The sequence below is a fragment of the Typopeltis vanoorti genome, chromosome 24 (genome assembly GCF_054136105.1).
Source record: "Typopeltis vanoorti isolate ZY-2024b chromosome 24, IOZ_Tvanoo_1.0, whole genome shotgun sequence".
NCBI lineage: Eukaryota > Metazoa > Arthropoda > Arachnida > Uropygi > Thelyphonidae > Typopeltis > Typopeltis vanoorti.
Window position 1 is genome coordinate 61,483,712 of NC_143572.1, and position 26,142 is coordinate 61,509,853.

The 26,142-nt window shown below is 34.0% G+C and overlaps 1 protein-coding gene across 5 annotated transcripts in view; it reads left to right on the forward strand.

The window, feature by feature from the left end:
• Window positions 1–26,142, forward strand: part of msn (serine/threonine-protein kinase msn) — a 566,215-nt gene that overhangs the window by 303,361 nt on the left and 236,712 nt on the right. For 3 of the 5 annotated variants that reach the window (XM_090413541.1, XM_090413543.1, XM_090413544.1), the window contains exons 17-19: window positions 5,512–5,565; window positions 6,692–6,741; window positions 12,682–12,767. In XM_090413541.1, the coding sequence (XP_090269667.1) occupies window positions 5,512–5,565; window positions 6,692–6,741; window positions 12,682–12,767 (190 nt within the window). The remainder of the gene's footprint in view (window positions 1–5,511; window positions 5,566–6,691; window positions 6,742–12,681; window positions 12,768–26,142) is intronic. The other 2 variants (XM_090413542.1, XM_090413545.1) reach the window with 1 other exon arrangement.

Genomic DNA, 26,142 nt, shown 5'->3' on the forward strand with positions numbered 1-26,142 from the left:
GCAAATATATAATTTACTAACCAGAATTAATTATTTACAAGCCAATGTTTCACCAGCTCAGGTTAACATTATCAGGTACACTTTAATAATACACTGTCAGAAAAGACATTGAATGTAATGATCTTGAGAACAAGAACAGTTATGTGCATGGAGGACAACAGTGCACTTCATGTGATAATTTTTGTTATTGACACTGATGGGAAGATAGAGTAATGCACCAAAATCTATGAATGATCACACCATTAGTTCTGTTGCAGTTAACTGGGATCTGTGAATTAGCTTGGCTTTCTTCCATCTGAAATCATCTTGAAGGCATTGTGCTAGCCCACTTTTTGGTTGTCCATACTGGACATATTTTTTGTGATCTTTTTGAATAAGGTAGCCTTTTGTGTCTCTCTGAAATATTGACTTCTACATTGATAGGGGATGCTGTAGACACCCAGGAAGGAGGAAACTTTGTTCAGAAGTTTGTATACTGATCTGATCCTCTATGTTTTTATTTTTTAAGGAATTTGGCAAGAGTTTCTCTGTTGTATCCATTTTGTTAGAATGATATAAATAGAGCCTTGTGTGCACAGTGCAGTGTTGGTCCTGAGGATAAAATTCACTTTGTCATGGAGGTTGAAGGTTTTGAAAATTCCAAGTTTCTGGAATTTTATGGAAAATTAAAGTACCCAAGAAGGTTATAGCCTCTCTTTTTCTCTTCCACAGTTAAACCAATTCAGGGCTGGATGTTGTTGAGGAAATCTAAATAGTTAGAGTTTGTGGGTCATGCAGACAAATACATCTTATATACCTCAACCATACTTTGAGCTTGTGTATGTATGTATGTGAGAATGAATTAAGTGCCAAAGATTCAAATGATTCCATCTATAAGTTAGCAGTATATGTGAAAGTGGGGAGCTCTTTGTTCCAGCTAAAATACCCCAATATAAGATGGTGCTTAGTTTGCATATGATAGGAAGATAAATTTTGGAAAGAAGAAGTGCATCATTTACTGAAACGTTTGTAAAAAAAGAAAAAAAAAAAGGATAGATCGTTCTCCTCTAATTGAAGCTTCTGTGTAGGGGTATTACAGTGAGTGGAATTTTTATGTAAGATGATATCTTGCTGATATAGGTTTTGAGCTTTGAATGCCAAGTGTTTATCTAGTTTATAGGTGGGACAATTTTTAGCACCCAGAATGGAGTATAGTGGGATTCCCCACTTTGTGGACCTTAGCTATCCCATACAGTCTTGGCGTGGGTATTAAAAAAAAATGTTTAATTTGGAACCAGATTCAGTTGGCCAGCTTGAAATATTATCTAGAGAGCTTAGTTTTATTTTTTATATGACTTAAGAATGTTCATCAGGTTTTTTTTTTTCAGTCTCTTTAAAAAGACTTCAGGTTTTGAAAGTTGGAATTATGGATAAATAATGTTATTTTCAGTTCTGTGATCACATGCCTTACTGAATTTGTGGTGGAAGAAGTTGGAAGTTTTTTTGTTTTTTTTTCACTTGGTTAAACTATAAATTATATATTTAGTTTAATCCTTTTGCCCCAGTCCTGAAGATACTTCAGGTGCAAACTTTGTTTGCTTACACTTGGATAAAGGATTAAACTAAATATATAATTTATAGTTTAACAAGTGAAAAAAAACTTCCAACTTCTTCCATCACAAAGTCAGTAAGCCATGTGATCACAGAACTGAAAATAACATTATTTATCCACAATTTCAACTTGCAAAACTTGAAGTCTTTTTAAAGAGACTGAAAAAAAAAAACCTGATGAACATTCTTAAGTCATATAAAAAATAAAACTAACTTTACTCGTGGTAAAGGTGGTATAAGTTCTCATCACTTGCCTTATTATCTCCCATAATGCAAAGCACATCTCCTTGTGGACATGTATAATGCTATGCATCAAGGGAAGGGCGATTACCTAGACCGGTTTCGACCTTTATTGAGGTCTCATCAGTGGGAGCCAGATCCAGTGGCTGTGATACCAAAGTGGAAGTAATGGAGAAGTCATATTTACTTATACGAGTTTTAGGTAAATATGACTGGATAGTGACCCTTCCCTTGATGCATAGCATTATACATGTCTGCAAGGAGATGTGCTTTGCATTGTGGAGATACTAAGGTAATTGATGAGAACTTTACCACAAGTTGCCCCAGTCCTGAAGATACTTCAGGCACAAACTTTCTTTGCTTACGCTTGGATAAAGGATTAAACTAAATATATAATAATGAATTTGTGGTGTGGCTGTAATCAGACTTCTTTTTTTTTTCAATTTCTTGTGGGTGCCTTTAATAATTTTTGCTTATGATGTTTCTTTGATCAGTATTGTTTACAAAAAATTTTCTAGATAAGTTTTCAGTTTTTAAGTTAATAGTAACAAGGCCAGTTATCAGATGTGGAACACATTATGGTTGGTCTTATACAATGTTTTTATGATGATGATGTCATATTATTTTTTCTAATCTGCACTGTAATTTGTACTAGTGCTAATATATCATATACAGTGCTCAAGGGTATCTCAGCTAAAGAATAAGAAATTATGTTATGAAACTTTATGGCATAATGTAATTTTTTTTTTATTCTAATAATCCCTCGTCATTCATTGTAGATAAGTTGTGTCAATAGAATGTTTTCTTGTTCACATCATCTCCTTGGTGGTTTTTTAAAATGATCTTGTAGCCTGATGTTTATTTGCAGAAAGTAAACATCAAGATTACTTTTTAGGGAATTAAAAAATTAAGCAGGGTGTTGTATTAAGTTAATTTTTGTATGTATTTTACTTAACGTTCCTTTATTATGCATTCAAAAAATCTTTTGATTGGAAGTAACAGCAGAGTTTTAACTCATATCCAGTTTATTTCATTCTGCAAAATAAATTTGCCAGATTATTCATGCAGTCAACAAACATAAAAGACTATGGAAAGAAAATTGTTTTATTCTAGTAAAAATTGAGTTTTATCAAAACAAGTACAAGTTATTAGAGGTAGGGGCCAGACTAAGAGAGATTAATTACCTTACCAAGTAAAAAATTTCTATAACTTAGATGTAAATTGATGTAAACTGGAAAAATTCATTCGACCGAAACAACGGAAAACAACCAAGAAAGAACAAAGGTAAATGACTAGGAATCTTGGACATTTTAAAAGTAGCCACGTGGAATGTGAGAAGCATAACAACAAGGGAATTAGAATTGGTAATATAACTAAAAACATTAATATAGCTGTGATAACAGAAACAAAAGATGTAGATGGTTTTACTATGCTATATAGTGGAATGGACCAACATATCAGAGCTTCTAGTAGTATGGGCTAATCGATAATAAATGGAAAAATAGAATATAAATGTACACTTTTGCAAATGATCAAATTATAACAGTTAAATTAAGAACAAATAGATGCTACTTAAATATCATAGGAGTATATACCCCTGAAGAAGGTAGGAAAGAGGATTCCAAACAGTTTTATGAGGAACTACAAAAGCAGTTAAATAAATGTAATAAAAATGACTATATATTAATAGCAGGAGATCTTAATTCTAGAGTTGGAAATAATCCTATCCCAATATCTTAGGACAATATCGAGAAATTGCATGAACTCTTAGACTGCTGTACTTTCAATAATTTTTAAATAACCAATGCTTTTTTCAAAATAATAATAATAATATAATATACTTGGAATTGCAGAGGAACAAGAACTATGATTGATTATATCTTTATTAATCAGAAACTAGCTCAAAGCATGAGAGATGTACATGTTTACAGAGGAGATGAAATTTTTTCAGATCGTTATTTAGTATTCTCTAAAATAGAAATACTAGCAAAATGGAGAAAGCAAGTAAATAAGAAAAAACAAGAAATAGAACAAGTATACAAAGTATATCTATTACAAGAAGAAAGCATTAGAATGCTATTATATCAATCATGATTAACAGAGTTCAGGTATTATTACATAGGTGTTCAACAGTTTTTTTTAAGGAGGGGGATTCAAACCATATATTTCAAATTATAATTTATTTTTGAAACTGTTCAAAGTTTCAAAAATAAGCTATAATCTGAAATTAAATTTAGTTGCATGCTCCTAAGTGATAACAAACTTAGAAGCATGCACCTAGGTATTTTTAGCATAAACAGTGATAAAAGTATAGCTACTTCAAATGCCATATAACATCAATACTAATGATAAATGTATTTCTTCTCAAATATAAAATGTTTTCTTCATGGAACAGTGGTCTTTTCACAACTAAATTTGATCTGCAATGTTTTTTTTTCTCTCTATCTTTTTGTTTTAAATTTAAAAAAAAAAGTGCACATTTAATTACCTTACCAAGTAATTAAATTTAATTACTTGGTAAAAAACATTAAATTAAATTAAATGCACAAGATTTTCTTGCTAGTTTTTTCCTATTGAACATCAAAAATAATTATATGAATTCCATATAAGAATAATTGAATAATTATTAATATTGATATTGCTTTAGTTGCATGTTGTGCAGAGACCTTACTTGATACATAATTTTTTCATCATAACTATTTATTTCAATTCATAATGAGAGATTTTTAGAAACTGAGGAAGGGAACTGTATATGACGTGTATGACTTGCACTTCATATGTTAATTCAGCTTTTTACTATGCTTTATGTTTTGTGAATGGGAAAAAAACATCATTCCAGTAGGGTGGTGAGGGGATCTATCAAGCCAGCAGCATTAAATAATTCTAAACTCACTAGGGACTCAACACAATGTAGGACACAAGAAAAAGAAAAGAAAAAAAAATGTATTAGTGTTGGGAAATTATATAGATGCAGGTCTAGTGGAATCCCCATTTTTCATGTGGATTATAGTTTACTTGATATATATATATATATATATATATATATATATACACACACACACATACATACATACATACATACATGACATACACATAATAATTGTCAACTGTTACCAAATTATCCTAAAACAAAACAAACAATATGATTCATTTAAAAACAAAACGAATAAGTAATGATCCACATTACAGCCGAAACTTTTAATTCATAGCAAATAAGTGGTATGTCCCTTCTACATACAGTTTTTGGTTTTACTATTAGCATATTAACTGCAAAGAATAGAGGAGAAGGGACTTCAGCTAACATCATTCTGTAATTCAAAGTTAGGATTATCATTTAACATTGTCAGGTTAACCAGTTTATACACACCCATCCTTTCATATGCTTGCATTGTTCTTATTATAATTTGTTTTAGTTTATAATTTTAGTTTCTTTATTTTTTAATTTATAGCTTATCTATCAGTAATGGTGGTGGAATTGTCTATAATTACATAACTTTGCTGATCTTGACTGTTTTTGCTAAAAAAAAGTTTATTAACAATCTGTTTCTTTCTCTATTCTTTGCTGTTTATTAAGACTTTTTTTTTTCATTAGTTTGTCTAATTTTATTTTGTTTCCTTTTTTTTTCTTGTATTTTTTAACTTTTCTTATCTATTTATTCTGCATTATCTTCTTACCACTAGATTCATCAAAGACAGTTTAGCCTTCATGTCAAAAACAGAAGAAAAGAAACCAGGGTAAAGGGAATTTCAACTTGCAAATTACTAATGACTAAAGCATTACCATAGTTAAGTGATAATTCTTTTTCCTGGGTTTTGATTGTTTTTTTTTTCTCACAGTAATTGACAATTATTATTATTTTTTTTTTTTTTTCAGGAGTCATACCAATTTTTGATGCTTTTACAAATTGTTATGAAAGCATAATGAACTTGAAAACTGTTCTATAAATTTAAATGGTTTATTAAGTGCAGCTCATGAATTATATGCAGGTTCTTTTAGTTAATATGATAAAAATAATGACATGTTTATTCAGCTGATAGATCTGTCACTTATTTACTTAGCATGTCTAAATAATGTCCTCATCCCTCCCTCCCTCCCTCCCCCTTTCTTTCTCTCTCTCTCTCTCTCTCTCTCATTAAAGGCTGTAAACTAATAACACATACATATTGTGGGATTAAGGGTTAGATAACCTGGAACCCATACCCAAGAGACCACCACTGAACATGGTATTTTTTCAAGCCACTTCAGACTCATTTAAATAGAATGTTGGTCTCACTTTGAGCAGTAAGAATAGTCTACCATCTAAACATTTAAGAGTTAATGAGGTATGATTAATCAACCAAGAAGGCATCAATTGCTATAACTAGTTATTCCTTCTCATAATAATTGACAATTACTCTGATTTCATTCATGATTTATAAAAATGAAAAATATTCAGGCCAAATATTACATTTTTTGTTTTATTTAAAGTGTTAAAAATTTTATTTTATTTATTTTTATAAATAAATGTTGTAATACAGTACAACTATATCAAAAATATAGTGCACATAGCTAAGTGGAATTTCAGATTTTATTATTATTCTTAACTACAAATTATAAATTTATATATGGTTGTCATATAATATTTTTCTCTGGATAATTTAAGCTTTTCACTTCATCTAATGTAGTCAGTATATATATAATAATGCAAGAGTTATAACTCAGCTGGAAGGTTTTTAATTACTTACATTATACAACAGGCTTTTAAATATACACTGGTGGTGTATTGTATTGTATTGTTTAATTTTTGATTATATTTGTGCTAGTGTTCAAAATATGCTTTCTTCTCCAGAACTTTCCTAATTTTTTGTTTTAATTTTACAGACCTCCAGAATGCTACAATACAGATACACTGAGAGCTCTTGTTCATGGAGGTAAGATCACGGCCAATCACAATGAATATTGCAGATCTCACAAATATTAGTAATCCCAGTTTATTTCAGATAACACTTCATGTATGCTATATTTTGATTGAAGAACAGGAAGAAAACAGATGTAATCAGTATAAGATTTTGTAAAGCATGTTCATCTATAATTAGATCCATTTTATTAATGATATGGTGTTATTATTTTTATTTTATTGTGGTAGATCTTCCTCATCCACTCGTGTATGCACACATGAAGACACATATAAATTAAAATATAAATATATTGTTACAGCAAGTGAAAAAAAGATTTGTTTATAGATAAGCAATCTTGGGAACTAATTATTTGGCATTCTCTGTTTTTTTCCTTATTTGTTTGAAACTAACAGCCAGCACTTAAAATTGAAAAATATAACTATTATTTCATAATACTTTTGATGTTTTGTTTTACACTTCACACACACACACACACACACACACACACACACACACACACACACACACACACACACACACATATAAAAGAAAAGACTATATGATTATAATGGCAGAATGGAATGGAGTTGTGGGAGAAGAAGAGGATGGGAGTGTAGTAGGAAGATACAGACTAGGTAATAGAGATGAGAGAGGGGAAAGGTTAGTGGAATTCTGTAAACAAAATAAGCTAATAATTATGAATACTTGGTTTAAAAAAATCTAAGAGAAGACTATACACATGGAAAAAACTAAGAGATACAGAAAAGTATCAAATTGATTACATTATAGTAAAGCAAAGATACAAGAATAGTGTAATAATTGCAGGCACATATCCTGGAGTTGATATTTACTCTGAACCACAACCTACTATTCATAGAAATAAATGTGAAACTAAAGAAAATAAAATAAGCTATAAAAAGGAAAAAAATGGCACTTAGAGAAATTAAAAAATACCAAGGAATTTGGAAATAAATTGGAGAAAGAATAAAGAGGAAACAAGTTTTGTCAAAACTGAAGATCCAGAAAAGAAATGGGAACAAGTTAAAGAGAAAATAAAGAAGATTGCAGAAGAAGAAATTGGATATGTAAGAGCTAAAAGAATAAAAAAAAACCTTGGATAACCTAATGAGATGATTTCTCTAATGAAAGAAAGGAGAAAATGGAAAAATAAAGACATCCCAGAAGAGAAAATACAATATAGACCCTGAATGACAAATTGAGAAGGGAAGCAGAAAGAAGTAGAGAAGATTGGCTTAAAAATCAATGTGAAGAAATGGAAAATTATGAGAGAGCAGGAAGGTATGATCTTTTGTATGAAAAAGCAATAAGCATAAATCACAAAAGAAATGGAATTTGAGCTAGAGGCATAGAAAATAAGAATGTGGAGAAATCATAACTGAAGAAAATAAAATCCTAATGAGATGGAAGGAATAATTGAAGATCTATATGACAAGGAAAATAGACCAAATGAGTTGCCATTAGAAAATATGAAGAAGGTAAATGAAGATAATCTAGGCCCAGAGAGTTTGAAGACAGAAGTAGAAATGGCCATTAAAGAACTAAAATGTGGAAAGGCAAAAGGAATAGATGAAATACCTGCAAAATTCCTGAAACAACTTTAGAAGAAAGGAACTGAAGAAATAACCAAAATAATAAATTTAATTTATAACAAAGAGAATTACAGAAAGATTTTATGACCTTAATATTTATACCTATACCAAAGAAAAGTAATGCAGTGAACTGCAAGGATTTTAGAACAATAAGCCTCATTTCCCATACATCAAAAATACTTATGAGAATCCTTACTTGAAGAATTGCATCTAAGGTGGAAGAATTTCTTGGAGACGATCAGTTTGGTTTCAGGAAGGGTAGGGGAACAAGAGATGCGAGTGGACTCTTAAGAATAGTAAGTGAAAGAAGTCTGGAAGTGAATAAAGAAGTTAATATCTGTTATGTAGATTTTGAAAAAGCTTTTGACTCTGTAAAATGGGATAAGATGGGGGAAGTAATGGAAAAGATTGGTATAGATTGGAAAGACAGAAGGCTAATTATTTCACTATATATGGGACAACCTGCCATGCTGAGAGACATATATGGTACAACAGACTCAGATATCATTGGATTGAGGGGTAAGACAAGGCTGTTCTCTGTCACCAATTTTGTTGAACATGCATTCTGAAGCAATGTTAAAAGAAGCACTGGAGAATTTGGAAGAAGAATAAAGATTGGAGTAGACAGATATTTGCAATAAGATATGCAGATGACAAGGCATTATATCAAATTCTAAAACAACTACAACATCTGGTGAACAGATTACTGGAATTCTATACTAATTCTTCTTCTTCTCTCCCGTAGTCCTAAATGTACTGAGGTCGGCCCCTAACCCTTGGTCCCGGAACGATTCCTTCTAGTGTTTGCTGTGGAATGCCTTTAGCCCTCTCCACATGTCCGAACCATTTCATCTGTCTTCTTTTGATGGCTGTCAGAATATTTTCCCTTCTTCTCCCATCTATTGAATCAATCAGTTTTCGAACATTTTCATTGGTTTCTGAGCGGTATAGGGAATTCTCGAAAGTCTTCTGTAAGTTTTCATTTCAAAAGACAGGAACCTCCTCTCATCTTCCCTCAATCAAGTCCATGCCTAACAACCATAGAAGAGGATAGAATTCACCAAAGTGTCAATTAGTCTTAATCTGGTTATGATTGCTATTCTGTTATCTCCCCACAATGGTTTTAACTTCTGTAGGACCATGGTTGCCTAAGCAATTCGGTTTTTGAATGACATCTTGACTCAATGTGCTTCCAAGATAAGTGAACTTGTTTACATTCTCAATTTGTTTATTGCCAATTTGTATCTTTAAGAATTCAATGTCTGATTTTGAGGTTATCATTGTTTTTTGTTTGTTGTAGGTTTATGTATAATCCATATTTTTTTTAATGTTCTGAAAATGCTGCTGTTATCTCTTGTAATTCTTCTTCACTTTCTGCCAGAAGATCAATATCATCTGCAACACGTAAGTTATTTATTCTTAGTCCACCAACTACTATTCCAGTGTCATATTCATGAAGAGCTTCATCTATGACATATTCCAGAAAACAATTAAAAAGAAGAGGAGACAAGATTCATCCCGGTCTCTAGTCTTTGGTCAAGCGTTTTACTTCTGACCCAGCTCTCAGATCCATAAGTTAAAACTGGTTTGAACACTGTCTTTTATACAGCTAATTTAGTGTTCCGACTAATTTCTCTCTTATTCTATATGAATTTATTCAATTGACTTCCTACCATACCAGCTTTGTTGATTCTGTTGTCTATTTCCATATTATTATTATTATTATTATTATTTTTGACACCTCCAAGGAGTTCGAAGACTCATCGCAGGAGGACACCTACAACTGTCTCAACCACTACACCGAACCTCTATTACGAATCTCCATCAACGTCATCTACTGCCCACCTTCTCCACCACCACCACCACCACAACTAGTATGCTATGTCTGTAAATTGCGTGTGTTCTGAAGGGCCGATTTGTCTGTATGCGGGATGAAAAACCCAAGTTTCTGGGAGAAAAAACCCTGCTATTTAATTTACCATCTTCACTAAAAATCATGCCTAAGTAGCTGAAATGTTTTACTTGTTCCACAGATTCTCCGTTCACAACACAGTTGACATTTTCAACGATTCTACCTATTTTCATTGTCTTTGTCTTTTTATTGCTGATCTTCATACCATATCTATTGCAACAGTTATTCAATTTAGTCAGGGAATCTTGCAAACTTGTAGCGGATTTATTTTGAAGTATAACATGTCCGCATAAAGCAAAGAGCTGACATTAACATCTCCAATTCTGATATCATGTTTAATACCACTTTCCTTCATAATTTGATCCATATAGATAATGAATAACAGGAGGGGATAATGTATCTCCTTGTTATTTATTATTTATTATATATTTATTATTATTAAATATTTTTCTTAAATTTTGCAATTAAATATTAAATATATACATCTGCTCCAGTGAAGTAGATGATATTTGACTAGAAATGCTTAAATATGGAGGTATAAAAGTTTTGCAATGGCTGCGCTGCATAATTCAGTTGGCTGTTAGCTGGTCAAATTCCAGATGATTGGAGTAGAGTTCTCATGGTACCCATCTATAAAAAAGGGAATAAAGCTGAATGTGAGAGAGGAATTTCTCTACTAAATGTTCCTGGTATGCAGGTATACTTGAAAAGAGATCAAGAAAAATTGTGGAACAGAAACTGGGAAAAGAATAAACTGGATTTAGGTCAAATAGAGAATCAAATTTTCATTTCACAACAAATAGTTTAGAAATCATGAAAGTATGACAAGAACCTGTACGTAAGTTTTGTACATCTGGAAAAGGCATACTGCAAGGTGCCCAGGAAAAAGCTTTTCAAAACACTACAGTTATATGGAGTAAATGGAACATTATACAGGACAATACATAGTTTATATTTAATTTTTAAATCAACAGTTAGAATTTAATACAGTAAGATGGTTTGATATAAAATCAGGTGTCAGACAAGGATGCACATTATCTCCACTCTCATTCATCATCTATATGAATCATATTATGAAGTGGCATTAAAACTGGTATTTTAATTCCAGATATCAAACTTATCTCTTGCTTTATGCAGATGATGTTGTACTTCTAAATACATCCAGTGCAAGTCTCCAGATTCTCTAACTAAATTGAGTAACAGCCGTAACACATTTGGCATGAAAATGCACAATAAAAAGACCAGTGAAAATTGACAGGAGCAAGCAAACTTCAGCTGTTTGCTGAATGGAGAGCCTATAGAACAAGTAAAATATTTTAGCTATTTTAGACACAGTTTTAGTGAAGATGGCAAGTTAAATCTGGAAATAACCCAAACGCTAAACTAGTAGTATACAAGATGGTGTTAAAATAAGTTTTAAGTTATGAATTGGACAGTTGGATTAGAGATAAAGCACTTGATTAAAGGCTAGAGAACACAGATATGAGGGTTCTGAGTAGAATTAGGGGAGTGAATAGATGGCATCTGGCATAATCGTATTAAAAATAAAGACATTAGGAAAATTTGACACTGTTTGCATTTAAGAATATGTGAGCAGGGCTAATCTAAGGTAGTATGGTCACTTAAATAGAATGGGAGAGAAAATATTACCAAAACAAGTGTTTAATGTCAAGATGCCAGGAGGAAGACCAAGGTCTAGGTGGATTGATTCAGTCAGAAGTGCCTTAGAAGATTGAAATGTTCAGTTTAACAACATTGGAGTGCTGACAAGTAATAGACTAATTTGGAGGAAAATTGTTAATAGGAGATTAATAATAGCACTACCTGATTAACTGTACATTATCACAATAGCATGAAAATACCCCTTGAGGATATATATCAGGGAAATGGATGATGAAATTTATTGCTCCTCTTCTAAGAATGAAAGAAATTTAAGTTTAATAAGGAGAACTAATACAAAGAATGAAACAAGTTTTTTTTTCTGTTTGTGTGTGTGTGTAAAAACTTCAATGTAAAACTCATTGAATAAAATGTATATTGTATTCAGAATATGATGTTAAACATTAAATTACTCACGCAGATCTTCATATTGTTACCTTTTGACTTATATGTATAGGAGGGAAAAGAAGTGAGAACCCACTGCACAACTACAGATTGAGGGTGATATTATCAGACATTGTTTCTGCACTGAAATAGGCAGTCTGTTCAGAGATACTAAAGTAACATTCCATGGTGAACAAAGATTAACAAAATGATATCAATATAATGTTCAAATTATTTGGGTGATATGTTGTTTTTGTACTTGTGTGGAGCATTGTTACGTTGTCCTCATGAAAAATCTATTAATGCATGGACAAAGCATGATTGAGAAGTTTTATGTTACTCTTTAATGTATTAAGAGAAAATTAACAATTCTAATCCCAGTGGCAATTTTGCCATTATTTTCAGAAGCAGGTTCTAGCCAAGCCCCAAATAGGCCTTTACCTCCTACACCGGATGAGGAAGAAACCAATGACAGAACTTTGGTCGTAAGGAGGGTAAGAATATTTTAAGCATTTCTGTAAAATGATTTGTTATTAGTATTAATTTTATTTATTTTATTTTATTTTATACTAAAGCTTTCTGTTACCTAACTCCTGAAATTTCAAAAAAGAGAATCTGTGTCATTAACATCCTGTACTCTCCCCCACCTCCCTCCTCTCAGCAAAAATTAGAATTATTACTTATTTCAAGCAGAAGCATTTCATTTTAATACACAAAAATTTACCAGGATCATTAAAGTATCAATTTCTTGATGTTGTATCCATTTCTTTACATGTACTTTAGCATGTTGAAATTGAAGAATTATGTTTAATTTTGATCTTAAATTGCAAACTAAATAAGAAGAAAACCATAATAAAGTGAACTCTATAGCAATTTTTCTCAGTCTTATATGCAGTAATTTTTATCTCATCTTCCCCTTACATGTTGGACTCACTGTCTTGTCACAGCCAAGTAGCTTGGTTTTGGCTTTAACTACAAGTCCAGTTAATCCTATTTGCAAAGTCTATATGTTTGTCAGTTGTGTGAATTCTTTGGCTGGTTTGTCTTGTAGGATGAAAAATCCTCTTTCTAGGAGTAAATACTATTTAAGTAAGTAATAATCCTGCCCTTTTATGACACTGGCTGCCTTCAGCTGAAAATCTCTCCTCCTAATGAGGTTTGTTTTTACCAAGTGTAACTATGTTAACTTCCCCCCACACATACACTGATTTCAATAAACCTTAACTGTTTGTTGGAATGGAAGTTTAAGAGAAGTCATTACTGAATAACATGAAATATTTTTAATATTATATTTTATTTGAAGCATTTATTTGAAATGTTTTTTTACCAAGAGAATATGGAAGAGAATTATGTATGAAAATATCGTATTCAGTCATTACCGGTAACATTAAAAATGCCAAGAAATTATATTCTTGTTATTCCTTTATCTAAGTGTAAGCAAACAAAGTTTGTGTGTGTAGTATCTTCGTGACTAGGCTACTTGTGTATAGATGCTAGTGACTTCACATTAACTTCCTTAGTAACCCATAATGCCTAGCAAACATTCTTTTGAATGTGTATCATGCTATGCATTATGGAAGAGACCACTACCAGGATTGGCTTCAACCTTTATTGGGGACTTATCAGTGGAAGCCATACCCAGAAGCCATTTCCCATATACAAATAGTGAAAAAAGTGTTATGCCTTATTATTAAAATACTCTGGATTAAATGTAGTTGTTGAAAGTTTTTTTCTCTTGGAATCAAGTGAAACATAGCTAAGCAGATCCCTTGTTGATTAACAGTGGCATAATCCATACTGATGATCAGTTATTAGTTGAAAGCAAGCCCTTTAAGGTAGTGTTGGAGTTGAGTGTTAATGGTTCTGTCTATTACTTTGAAGAGCTGAGATTAGTGAAAGGTTATAGTTTAATAGCAAGGATTGGTATTAAACCTTCTTTGGAATGAGTTTCACATAGGTTAATTTTCAAGCTGTGATAGTCACCAGTGGAGTAAGAAGACAAAAGATAATGGAACAGGAGTCTGCTCCAGAGTGTAAACCTTCAGATCAATCAGAGAAATACTAAGTTCTTATGTGTGCCATGAGACTTTTTTGGTTCTAATTTCAATATTCTTCTAATATCTTTCTGGTAAAAGATCAGAGAGTGTGTTGAGTGTGGGGAACATTTATGAAGGTCAGCTATGTGCACATTTGAAGGGAAAAGTCTAAAGCCAGGGTTTTCTTTATAATGGGGGTGATGATGCAATATGACCAATAGCCATTTGACAAGAATCTAGAAAGCCTCTCTTTTATTTGGGCATGATGCAGTTTCCTGCTTTTGTAATCAGTTTTGGATATGTTAATAGTTTCCTTGCAGCTCTTTCAAGCTTTGATTATAAGCAGTAAAAGAAAATAAAGATTTAGATGAGGAATGGCAATTTAGAGTTGGATGGAGAGTAAATATTTCATGTCAATAAGAATTAAGTAAGTGATACATTCAGTGCATATTTTTGGATTATTGTTTTGGACCTTTCAGTTAGAAAGCCTCAAAGATCAAGGAAATGAGGCACAGAAATTGTGAGGTGGAAAATGCCACCAGGAATGTGAAATATTGTAGTATATGTATAAAAGAAGTTTGGAACCTCAGATGGCTGGAGTAGAACTCTTGTCATATCAATTTATAAAATGGGAAATAAGCAATATGAGTTGTATATGGAATTTACCTGCTAGATATTATAGCAGATAGGGATTTATGCAATCTTTCTTTAGGAAGAAAGGTAAGAAAGTTGTGAAAGGGTGAAAAAACTGGGCAAAAACCTTGTACTTAGACCAACCAGCAATCATTAAGCGGAGATTTTTACTTTATGACAAGTAGTGGAGAACTAGTGAGAATATAGAAATCTTTTTCCTGAAAAAGCATTTCTTTTAATGACAATCCCACTCGCAAAAGGTGTTTTTGAAACTATAGCATGCTGCTATGAGATTAGATGATCTATGAATTTTTTTAAGACCAAGCATGAAGTACTAAAATGAAAATTATTCAGAACACTGAATTACTCTCTATTTTCAATGGAATCTTATATAGCATTATTCATCTTACAGTGAAGTATAAATTAATAGAGTGGATGATGAGACGAAAATGGTTTGCTGTTAATTCAGGTGCAAGGCAAAAATATATACCATCAAAACTATTATTTATAATCTGTGTGGACCATATTATTAACTAAGTGGTATTAAACCTGATATTCACATTGCTTCTTTCAAATTATATTAATTATCATGAAAAATTTGTTATAAATGCCAGTAATAAAGACTAATACTATTAAAATATGTAGGAAATAGATAGCATCAGCTAGTCTCAGTAGCAAACTGATAAAATGTTACACTTCAGCTATTTTATTTTAACAGCAACATGTTCTAACCTTTTTGATGAGGATGGAAAATTAAATAAGGCCAGTATTGTGGGAAGCCAGTTTTTAACTTCCTCCCATGAATAATTGTAAACATTATGCTACATTGTATTTATTGTTTATGTGTGTATTTTTATTTATTTATTTAAATAATCTGGAAAGCCTGCTCTAGTGACCAACCATGAAACCTTTCAATCACAAGTTCTGGTGTCAGGTAGACATTACTTGGTCTTACACTAGGCTATGACAGTCACCTCCCACCAAGGACATTCACAAACATCTATGCCTATTCCAACCTACATCCACAAGTTGCAAAGTGAGTACACTAACCAGTTGGCCAAAAAAGATGAATAAATGTATATAGAACAAGAAAGAAAAATAAGCCAAATGATCAGGTTAGCAAGTAATATATATGATCATATGACAAGAGATCTGGATTACAAATAAAACATTTGAATTAGACTGAAGACCATAGATATCAGTTTTGAGAAAAATAACAGAAATGAATAGTTGCCATCAACAATGGAATCTTGTTAAATAAATATAATTTTTGAAATTAAGAACTTGACATTACTATTCAAGAATATATATTTATATGCAGAGCTAATCTAAGTAGATATACAAGTTTAAAGAATGGGATACGAAAGATAAGAAAAACAAGTGTTTGAAGAAAAATATCAGGAAAAAGATCAGAGGGAAATGAATTTAGCTAAGCTGATGAAGTTAGAAGTGCTTTAGAAGATCGGCAGCTGATCAGATCAGAGACCTGATAAATAATATACAATTCAGAAAAAACTAATTAGAAACTAGTCATGAAGTCTTAATAACCTTTTGAAAGTATATATACAGGGTGTTCGGGATAAATTTGACAGTTTCGTAAGGAAAAAGAAAATCTTCTTTGTATCTATTAAATTTAATGAATTGACAAAAAAACATTACAGGCAGAGTTAATTACAATACTATCAACAAGATTTACTCAAAATAACCACCATTAGCATCGATCACAGCTTCAATTCTGCTTCGGAACCTCGAACAAGCTGATGCTACAGTCTCCCTGGGAAGGGCCGCAAAAACTGTTTTAATTTTATCCATTAACTGGGCTTTTGTATTACTGGAAGTGCGATTGGTGTCTTTTTCAACTGCGCCCCATACAAAATAATCCATGGGGTTAAGGTCTGGGGAGTTTGGAGGCCAAACATTTGGACTGGTGAAGTCGTAGAAATTTTCAGACAACCATTTTTGACTTTTCCCAGAGGTGTGGCAAGGGGCCGAATCCTGCTGCCATACATACGGCCTACCATTGGCTACCCTTGTTATCCAGGGCTTGACTACAGTTAGCAACTCCACGAACAAAGCCCGAATTCCAATGCCAGGGTTCTTCAACACCTGTTCCTGCAGATTTGCGAGGAATTCTGCTGTACGAACGCAATCAGATCGTCTGCTAGGGATCTTTCTTCTTGCTACATCCTCGTAGTCACCATTGCAAGTCTCTAGTTCATGCCTGATTGTTTTTACTGTATTCAGGGAGCATTGGGCAGCAGTCGTAATATCCTTATTTTGATGGCGGGCACGAATCATCATGATACAAGTTATTCTCTTCCATGATTCAGGTGGGTTCCAGCTATCCATCCTTTCTGACATCTTGTATATGAATGAAGAAGGGTCCAAACTTTTAAATGAAGAGAAGTGTGTGTTAATACATGTAACTTACGGAAAAATATAATTAATTATAAATATGTCAAATTTATCCCGAACACCCTGTATATCTCAGATATCATCATCATCATCAAATTCCTGCTATGTACCCTCAAGGGGTGTACAGGATATGACAGTACTACATGAAAAAATTACATCATTACTAACTTCCTATCTACAATTTTCCTCCAAATCAGTCTGTTACTAGTCAAGACTCCAACATTATCAGATCTTATATTTCTATCGTCTAAGGCACTTTGTACCGTATCAATCCACCTATATCTTGGTCTTCCTCTGGGTCGTTTTGCTGCCAACCTGGCAGAGAACACTTGTTTTGCTAATCTTTCCTCTCCCATTCTATTTAAGTGACCATACCACCTGAGATTAGCTCTGCTAATGCATTCCTGAATGCTGACAATGTCAAGTTCTTTCCTAATATCCTCATTTTTAATATGATATTGCCATCGATACCATCTGTTCACGCCTCTAATCTTTCTCAGGACTCTCATATCTGCGGTCTCTAGTCTTTGGTCAAGTGTTTTACTTCTGACCCAGCTCTCAGATCTATAAGTTAAAACTGGTTTGAACACTGTCTTGTATACAGCTAATTTAGTGTTCCGACTAATTTCTCTCTTATTCCATATGAATTTATTCAATTGACTTCCCACCATACCAGCTTTGCTGATTCTGTTGTCTATGAAATGTTTTACTTGTTCCACAGATTCTCCATTCACAACACAGTTGACATTTTCAATGATTCTGCCTATTTTCATTGTCTTTGTCTTTTTATTGCTGACCTTCATACCATATCTATTACAACAGCTATTCAATTTAGTCAGAGAATCTTGCAGACTTGTAGCGGATTTATTTAGAAGTATAACATCATCCGCATAAAGCAAAGAGCTGACATTAACATCTCCAATTTTGATATCAGGTTTAATACCACTTTCCTTCATAATATGATCCATATAGATAATGAATAACAGAGGGGATAATGTACATCCTTGTCTCACACCAGATTTAACATTAAACCATCTTCCTGTACTTCCTTCAATTCTAACTGCTGACTTACAACTCAAATAAAGACTAAGTATTGCTTGATATAATGCCCCATTGACACCATACAACTGCAGCGCATTGAATAGCCTCTCTCTTGGCACCCCGTCATATGCCCCTCCCAAATCGACAAAACTTAAATACAGATCCCCGTTATATTCCCATGTTCTCTCGACCATTTGTCGTAAAGTGAAGATCTGATCCTGACAGCCTCTATTTGGCCTGAATCCAGCTTGCTCTTCACCAAGCCCCCCCTCCACAATTCCTCTCAACCGTTCCTCAAGCATACCGGCACAGATCCCGCCAGGAACACTCAGTAGGGAAATACCTCTGCAATTCCCACATTCAGCCCCATTTCCCCTCTATACATGGGCACTATAAGAGCTCCACTCCAATCATCGGGAATTCGTCCCTCTGTCCAGGCTTTCTGAACTATGCAGTGCAGCCACTGTAAGACTTTTATACCACCATACTTCAGCATTTCTGGTCGAATATCTTCTACTCCTGCTGCCTTTCCACATTTCAAGCCTTTGATGGCTTTTTCTACTTCAAGTATGGATATGTATTCCTGACTGCACGCCTGGTCAGTGTTTCCTATCACTGTGCTGTCATCACTGCTCGTTTCATTCAGCAGTTCCTCAAAGCAACCACTCCATACTTCAAGGATATCCCCCTCTCCTGCCCTCATGTCACCCCTATCATCTCCAACTCCCCCCACAGCAATCCCTCCTCCACCCCTAAGCCTCCCCAACAACCTCCAGAACATCTTGCCACCCTCTTGATATTTATTTTCTATATTCCCGCCAAAGTCCTCCCATGACCCCCGTTCAGCCAGCCTTACACACTGTTTAGCCCCCCCACATTTGCCTCTGTATTCTGCAAGAACAAAAGCTGACCTATTTGCCAGGAACTTTTGATATGCCCTCTTCTCTTCCCTCACCACCTCCCCAACTTCCTGTGTCCACCAGGGAGCTCTGATTTCTCTATCCTTTCACACCACCTCACCACATGCCTCTCTGGCAGAATCAATCAATGTTTTCTTCAGAGTTTGCCAATGAATCTCCAAGGTTTGATTCCTGTTCTCAAACTCTTTCATTTTCTTTTCAATAATCTTTCTGTATTTTAGTCTACAGTTCACATCTGAGAGCTGCTCAACTTTTATTCGCTTTAAAACTTTCTTACATGTTATTCTTTTCGATATGAAATTCAATTTTATCCTGCTCAAGACTAAATAGTGATCACTTCCAATTTCAAATCCTCTGTACACTCTGGTGTCCTGCACAGGGAGAAGACATCACTATCATCAATAACATAGTCAATGAGACTTTTCTTATTCCTAGCCTCTTCTCTCCATGTGAATTTGTGCATATTTTTATGTTGGAACATGGTGTTAGTAATAACCAGTCCATGTCCTGAGCAGAAATCCAACAGATATTTGCCATTATTATTAGCTTTGCTCTTTTCTCCAAATTTTCCCAAAATATTTTTGTATGTCTCACAATCATTTCCTGCTCTGCTATTTAGATCCCCAACAAGGACCAACTTTTCCTTTTTCATTGTGTCAGTTGCTTTTTCTAGAGAGTCAAAAATTTCCTCCACTTCTACCTTAGTAGAACCTTCTGTGGGACCATAGGCACAAATAAGTCTTATTGTCCAGTTCCCCATTCTCATATTTGCCCACATTACTCTACTTGAGACTGACTGCCATTCAAGAAGATTAGCCTCGTATTTTGTGTTGAATACTATGGCTACTCCTTCTTTTCCTTGATTGTCATTGCCTGAATATAACATTTTGTATTTATTGCTTAGAAATATCTCACCAGTTTTGGTCTTTTTTGTTTCAGTCACCCCTATTATGTCGATCTGGTACTTATCTAATTCCTCAGCTAGCTCCATTTCTTTGCCATTCAGGCTTCTTACGTTGATAGTACCGATCTCTAACTCTGGTGATGTTGAGTTGGGGTTTGTTTTCAGATTTGTTCCAGTAGCTGACTTTTCGCTGTTCGCACTGGTTCCCTGGCGAAAACAACGGGGGCCTTGTTTAACCGGGCAACGCCCCAGCCGGCATGAAATTTTGTCATGTTGTACCATCATTTTTTATTTTGGTTTAACCAATAAGAATACAATTTGGTCGGCTAAATCCCAAATTGCCAGCCCATCCTCGTTCGTTCAGTTTCAAAGTAGATACCCAACAGGGTGCACCACGAGAAGGTGAGGATTGGACATTAGGTCAGAAGCCCTGGTCGGTTCTCCGCATTCCTTTAAAGGCTATGTGGAGGTCTCCTCTCACTTATACAGCTTTGACCCTTAAGCACCCCATATATCAGATATTAAGACTACAAATGGAATATATATTGATGGTATCAGGAAGAGGGAAGATTGTTCTTAGGGCACTGGAAAGTCATGGAAATGAAAAATACAGCAATACATAAGGAATCAGACAACAAAGATAAGGCTAAAAATATTCCAAACATCTAGAGTGATTACTTAAAGAAAGTAACCAATGATAGAACCATTGTAAATTTTATATATATATATATATATACACACAGACACACACACCTAAATCTCTTTTTACATGATAGATTCGTTCCTAAAAATTATGCTTAAATAGAATTCGCGTAAAAAGAATTACTGACTCCATAGAAAAAGTGAAGATTGGTTCAAAAACCTGAAATATAAGCAAAATAATGAAAAAAAAAACAAACATTAAATTCATTAGGATCATAAGATTTTTATTTACATTTCATGGAGAACACACATACATGTAATGAATTTTAATAACTTTAAAAAAAAAACATATTCATTTCAGTTGTTTGCTAAGGATTCTATAAAAAAATTATGTTATTCGCTATCAGTTTCTGACAATAAACGCGAAAGCTTTCGTTTTTTCGTGAGACTGTAATATCACTAGAACTACTAGATATGGTATTATCGTCATCGACTTCCACCTCAACTTGTGGAATTGTTCTTGTCATCTCTTGAACAAAAGTACGACTGGTTGTTTCAGTAGTTTTAGGCATGAACTCAGTTATTAATTGCTGTGTTGATGCTTTAGATAAGTCGTGATATAATTCTCTGTATGAAGACATTAACAACTTAAGCTCACGTGAAAACTTCCCAGCACGTTCTTCATTTGGACCATGTCGGGCAAAATAATTCCCTAAATTACTGGCTGGTTAAAGACCTTCTTTAATAATATCAGTAGTAAAAGTAGGATTATCTTGATCATTATCATTAACTTCTTTGCTTTCAGGAGTCTCAGAAACAATCTCCACTATTTCGTCTTTGCTAAGAGCTTTATCAGTTAACAATTCTTCGATATCTGCCTACGTATGATCATCGAATCCTTCTCCACAAATTTCACATGCCAAACTTATTATATTGGAGAATTCTGCAATATGATTGAAGGGAACAGGAGCATTCTCTTTAACACAGGCACTCCAAATAGCTTTCCAGCATGCATTCATAGTTTCTGGTATCAATTCATATAACTATAATCAAACCTGATCAATACAATCCATAATTTTCAATTATGGATTGTATTGATCCATAATTGAAAAATTGAAAAAACACCCCAACTCAACATCAGCAGAGTTAAAGATCGGTACTATCAACATAAGAAGCCTGAATGGCAAAGAAATGGAGCTAGCTGAGGAATTAGATAAGTACCAGATCGACATAATAGGGGTGACTGAAACAAAAAAGACAAACTGGCGAGATCTTTCTAAGCAATAAATACAAAATGTTATATTCAGGCAATGACAATCAAGGAAAAGAAGGAGTAGCCATTGTATTCGACACTAAATACGAGGCTAATCTTCTTGAATGGCAGGCAGTCTCAAGTAGAGTGATGTGGGCAAATATCAGAATGGGGAACTGGACAATGAGACTTATTTGTGCCTATGGTCCCACAAAAGGTTATACTAAGGTAGAAGTGGAGGAATTTTTTAATGCATTAGAGAAAGCATCTGACACAATGAAAAAGGAAAAGTTGGTCCTTGTTAGGGATCTAAATCGAGTAGGAAATGATTGTCAGACATACAAAAATATACTGGGAAATTTGGAGAAAAGAGCAAAGCTAATAATAATGGCAAATACCTGTTGGATTTCTGCTCAGGACATGGACTGGTTATTACTAACACCATGTTCCAACATAAAAAAAATGTGCGCAAATTCACATGGAGAGAAGAGGCTAGGAATAAGAAAAGTCTCATTGACTATGTTATTGTTGATAGTGATGTCTTCTCCCTGGTGCAGGACACCAGAGTGTACAGAGGATTTGAAATTGGAAGTGATCACTATTTAGTCTTGAGCAGGATAAAATTGAATTTCATATTGAAAAGAATTACATGTAAGAAAGTTTTAAAGGGAATAAAAGTTGATTCAGCCAGAGAGGCATGTGGTGAGGTTGTCTGCAAGGATAGAAAAAAATCAGAACTCCATGGTGGACACAGGAAGAGCAGTGAAGGAAAAGAAGAAAGCATATCATAAGTTCCTGTCAAATAAGTCAGCTTGTGCTCTTAGAGAATACAGAGACAAATGTAAGAAAGCTAAATACTGTGTAAAACTAGCTAAACAAAAGTCATGGGAGGACTTTGGCAAGAACATAGAAAATAAATATCAAGAAGGTGACAAAATATTTTGGAGGTTATTGATGAAGCTTAGAATTGGAGGAAAGAGTACTGTAAAAGGCATTAGAGATGATAAACATGACATGAAAACAGAGAAAAAGATATCCTTGAATTATGGAGTAATTACTTCGAGAAATTGCTAAATGAAACAAGCAGTGATAGTACAGTGGTAAAAAATACTTAACAGGCATACAGTTAGGAATACATATCCATACTTGAAGTAGAAAAAGCCATCAAAGGCATGAAATGTGGAAAGACAGAAGGAGTAGATAATATTCGACCAGAAATGCTGAAGTATGGTGGTATAAGAGTCTTAAAGTGGCTGCACTGCATAGTTCAGAAAGCCGGGACAGAGGGAAGAATTCCCAATGATTGGAGTAGAGCTCTCATTGTACCCATATATAAAAAGGGAAATAAAACTGAATGTGAGAATTACAGAGGTATTTCCCTACTGAGTGTTCCTGGCAAGATCTATGCAAGTATACTTGAGAAATGGTTGAGAAGAATTGTGGAAGAAAAGCTTGGTGAAGAACAAGCTGGATTCTGGCAAAATAGAGGTGTCAGGATCAGATGTTCACATTATGACAAATAGTGGAGAAATCATGGGAATATAACAAAGATTTCTATTTGGTTTTGTAGATCTGGAAAAGGCATATGATAAGGTGCCAAAAGAGAAGCTATTCATTATGCTACAGTTATATGGTGTCAATGGAGCATTATATCTAGCAATACTTAGTCTTTATTTCAGTTGTAAGTCAGCAGTTAGAATTGAAGAAAGTACAGGAAGATGGTTTAATGTTAAATCTGGTGTGAGACAAGGATGTACATTATCCCCTCTGTTATTCATTATCTATATGGATCACATTATGAAGGAAAGTAGTATTAAACATGATATCAAAATTCGAGATGTTAATGTCAGCTCTTTGCTTTATGCGGACGATGTTATACTTATCAATAAATCCACTACGAGTCTGCAAAATTCCTTGACTAAATTGAATAACTGTTGTAATAGATATGATATGAATGTCAGCAATAAAAAGACAAAAACAATGAAAATAGGCAGAATTGTTGAAAATGTCAACTGCATTGTGAACGGAGAACCTGTGGAACAAGTAAAACATTTCACCTACTTAGGCATGATTTTTAGTGAAAATGGTAAATTAAATATGGAAATAGACAGCAGAATCAATAAAGCTGGTATAGTAGGAAGTCAGTTGATTAAATTCATATGGAATAAGAGAGAAATTAGTCGGAACACTAAATTACCTGTATACAAGACAGTGTTCAAACCAGTTTTAACTTATGGATCTGAAAGCTGGGTCAGAAGTAAAACACTTCACCAAAGGCTAGAAACTGCAGATATGAGAGTCCTGAGAAAGATTAGAGGCGTGAACAGATGGCATCAATGGCAATATCATATATTAAAAATGAGGATATTATGAAAGAACTTGACATTGTCAGCATCCAGTAATGCGTTAGCAAAGCTAATTTCAGGTGGTATGATCATTTAAACAGAATGGGCAAGGAAAGATTGGCGAAATAAGTGTTCTCTGCCAGGTTGGCAGGAAAACGACCCAGAGGAAGACCAAGATATAGGTGGATTGATACAGTACAAAGTGCCTTAGGCGACAGAAATATAAGATCTGATAATATTGGAGTCTTGACAAGTAACAGACTGATTTGGAGGAAAATTGTAGATAGGAAGTTAGTAATGATGTAAATTTTTCATGTAATACTATCATATCCTGTACATCCCTTGAGGGTACATGGCAGGAATTCGATGATGATGATGATAATTGAAAATTTTTTCCACACATCCATAACTGACAGTGTTTCATCATCATTTAGCTTGTTCAAAACGTACTTGTTTCGTCTGACATAATATATTTTAAAAGTCGCAATTATACCCTGATCTAGAGGTTGTAGCAATGATGTGGTATTGGCAGAAAAAAAAATTGCACATTTGGGTGTTCTGTGGCAGGATGACCGGGTGCATTATCAATAATCAAATGCACTTTAAATTCGAGACCCTTGATTTTGTGCCAGAAGTTAGACACTATTTGTCATTCAAATAGTGTCTAACTTCTGGCACAAAATGTTTGTGGAACCACTCAGTGAAAATATCAATGGTCACCCAAGCTTTTTTGTTGGCCATTCCAATGAACTGGCAATTTTTGAAAATCTACGCCTTTCATTGGCTGTGGTCTTAATGATTGACGCCAGCGACTTGGGAGTGTTGGTGGATAGGAAGTTAAAGTTTTGGTTACACAGCAAAACTGGCTAAAGCAGCTTATCAGATCACTTGGTTACTGAAGTATACCTTGATATACAGGTTATTGTTCCTCTTTATCGAGCCTTGATAAGACCCGAACTTAACTACTGTGCACGAATCTGGGCACCAAGATTTCTTGGGGATGGAGAGGATCCAGAGGCAAGTGACCAAGATGGTTGCTGGTCTATGGAATGAACCTTACAAGAATAGGTTGAAGATTTGTGGGTTACAGGCACTGGTTGATAGGCAGATGAGGGGTGATATGATTGAGACATTCAAATTATTGAGGGTTTTTTTTCAAGATTAATTCAGAGGAAATTTTTCAGAACAGGTGTGATGGTGAACTAGATTTTTTTACTTGGAGAGTGGTGAATGAGTGGAATAAGCTGCCAGAGTCTGTTGTGGGTTCCATGACTGTGAATGAGTTAAAGCAAAGTATGATGGATACTGTGTGAATGCTGAATAGTTCTTGACATGATGTTTAGGGCCTCCCTTGATGAGTCTAAGGACTCCTGGGAGTGCTCGTAATAATAACATTCAGAAAGAGATAATGAATTATAGATTAAGCTCCCTATTGGCCGAGGTGGATGAAATAATGAGACCAAATTGCACTTCTTATCCATGTTATTCAATGGGTATTACAGACTCATATCCAGATTTAGCTGGGCGTCTATAGATATTATGGCCAATGGGGGGGGGGATTACTTTAATGGAGGTTAAACTGATGAAACACTGGATAGACAAAGAGACTACCTGGCTTTAGATTTGTGAAAAGAAGATAATGAGCATTTAAAAAAAAAAAAAAAATAATAAATTCTGAAAT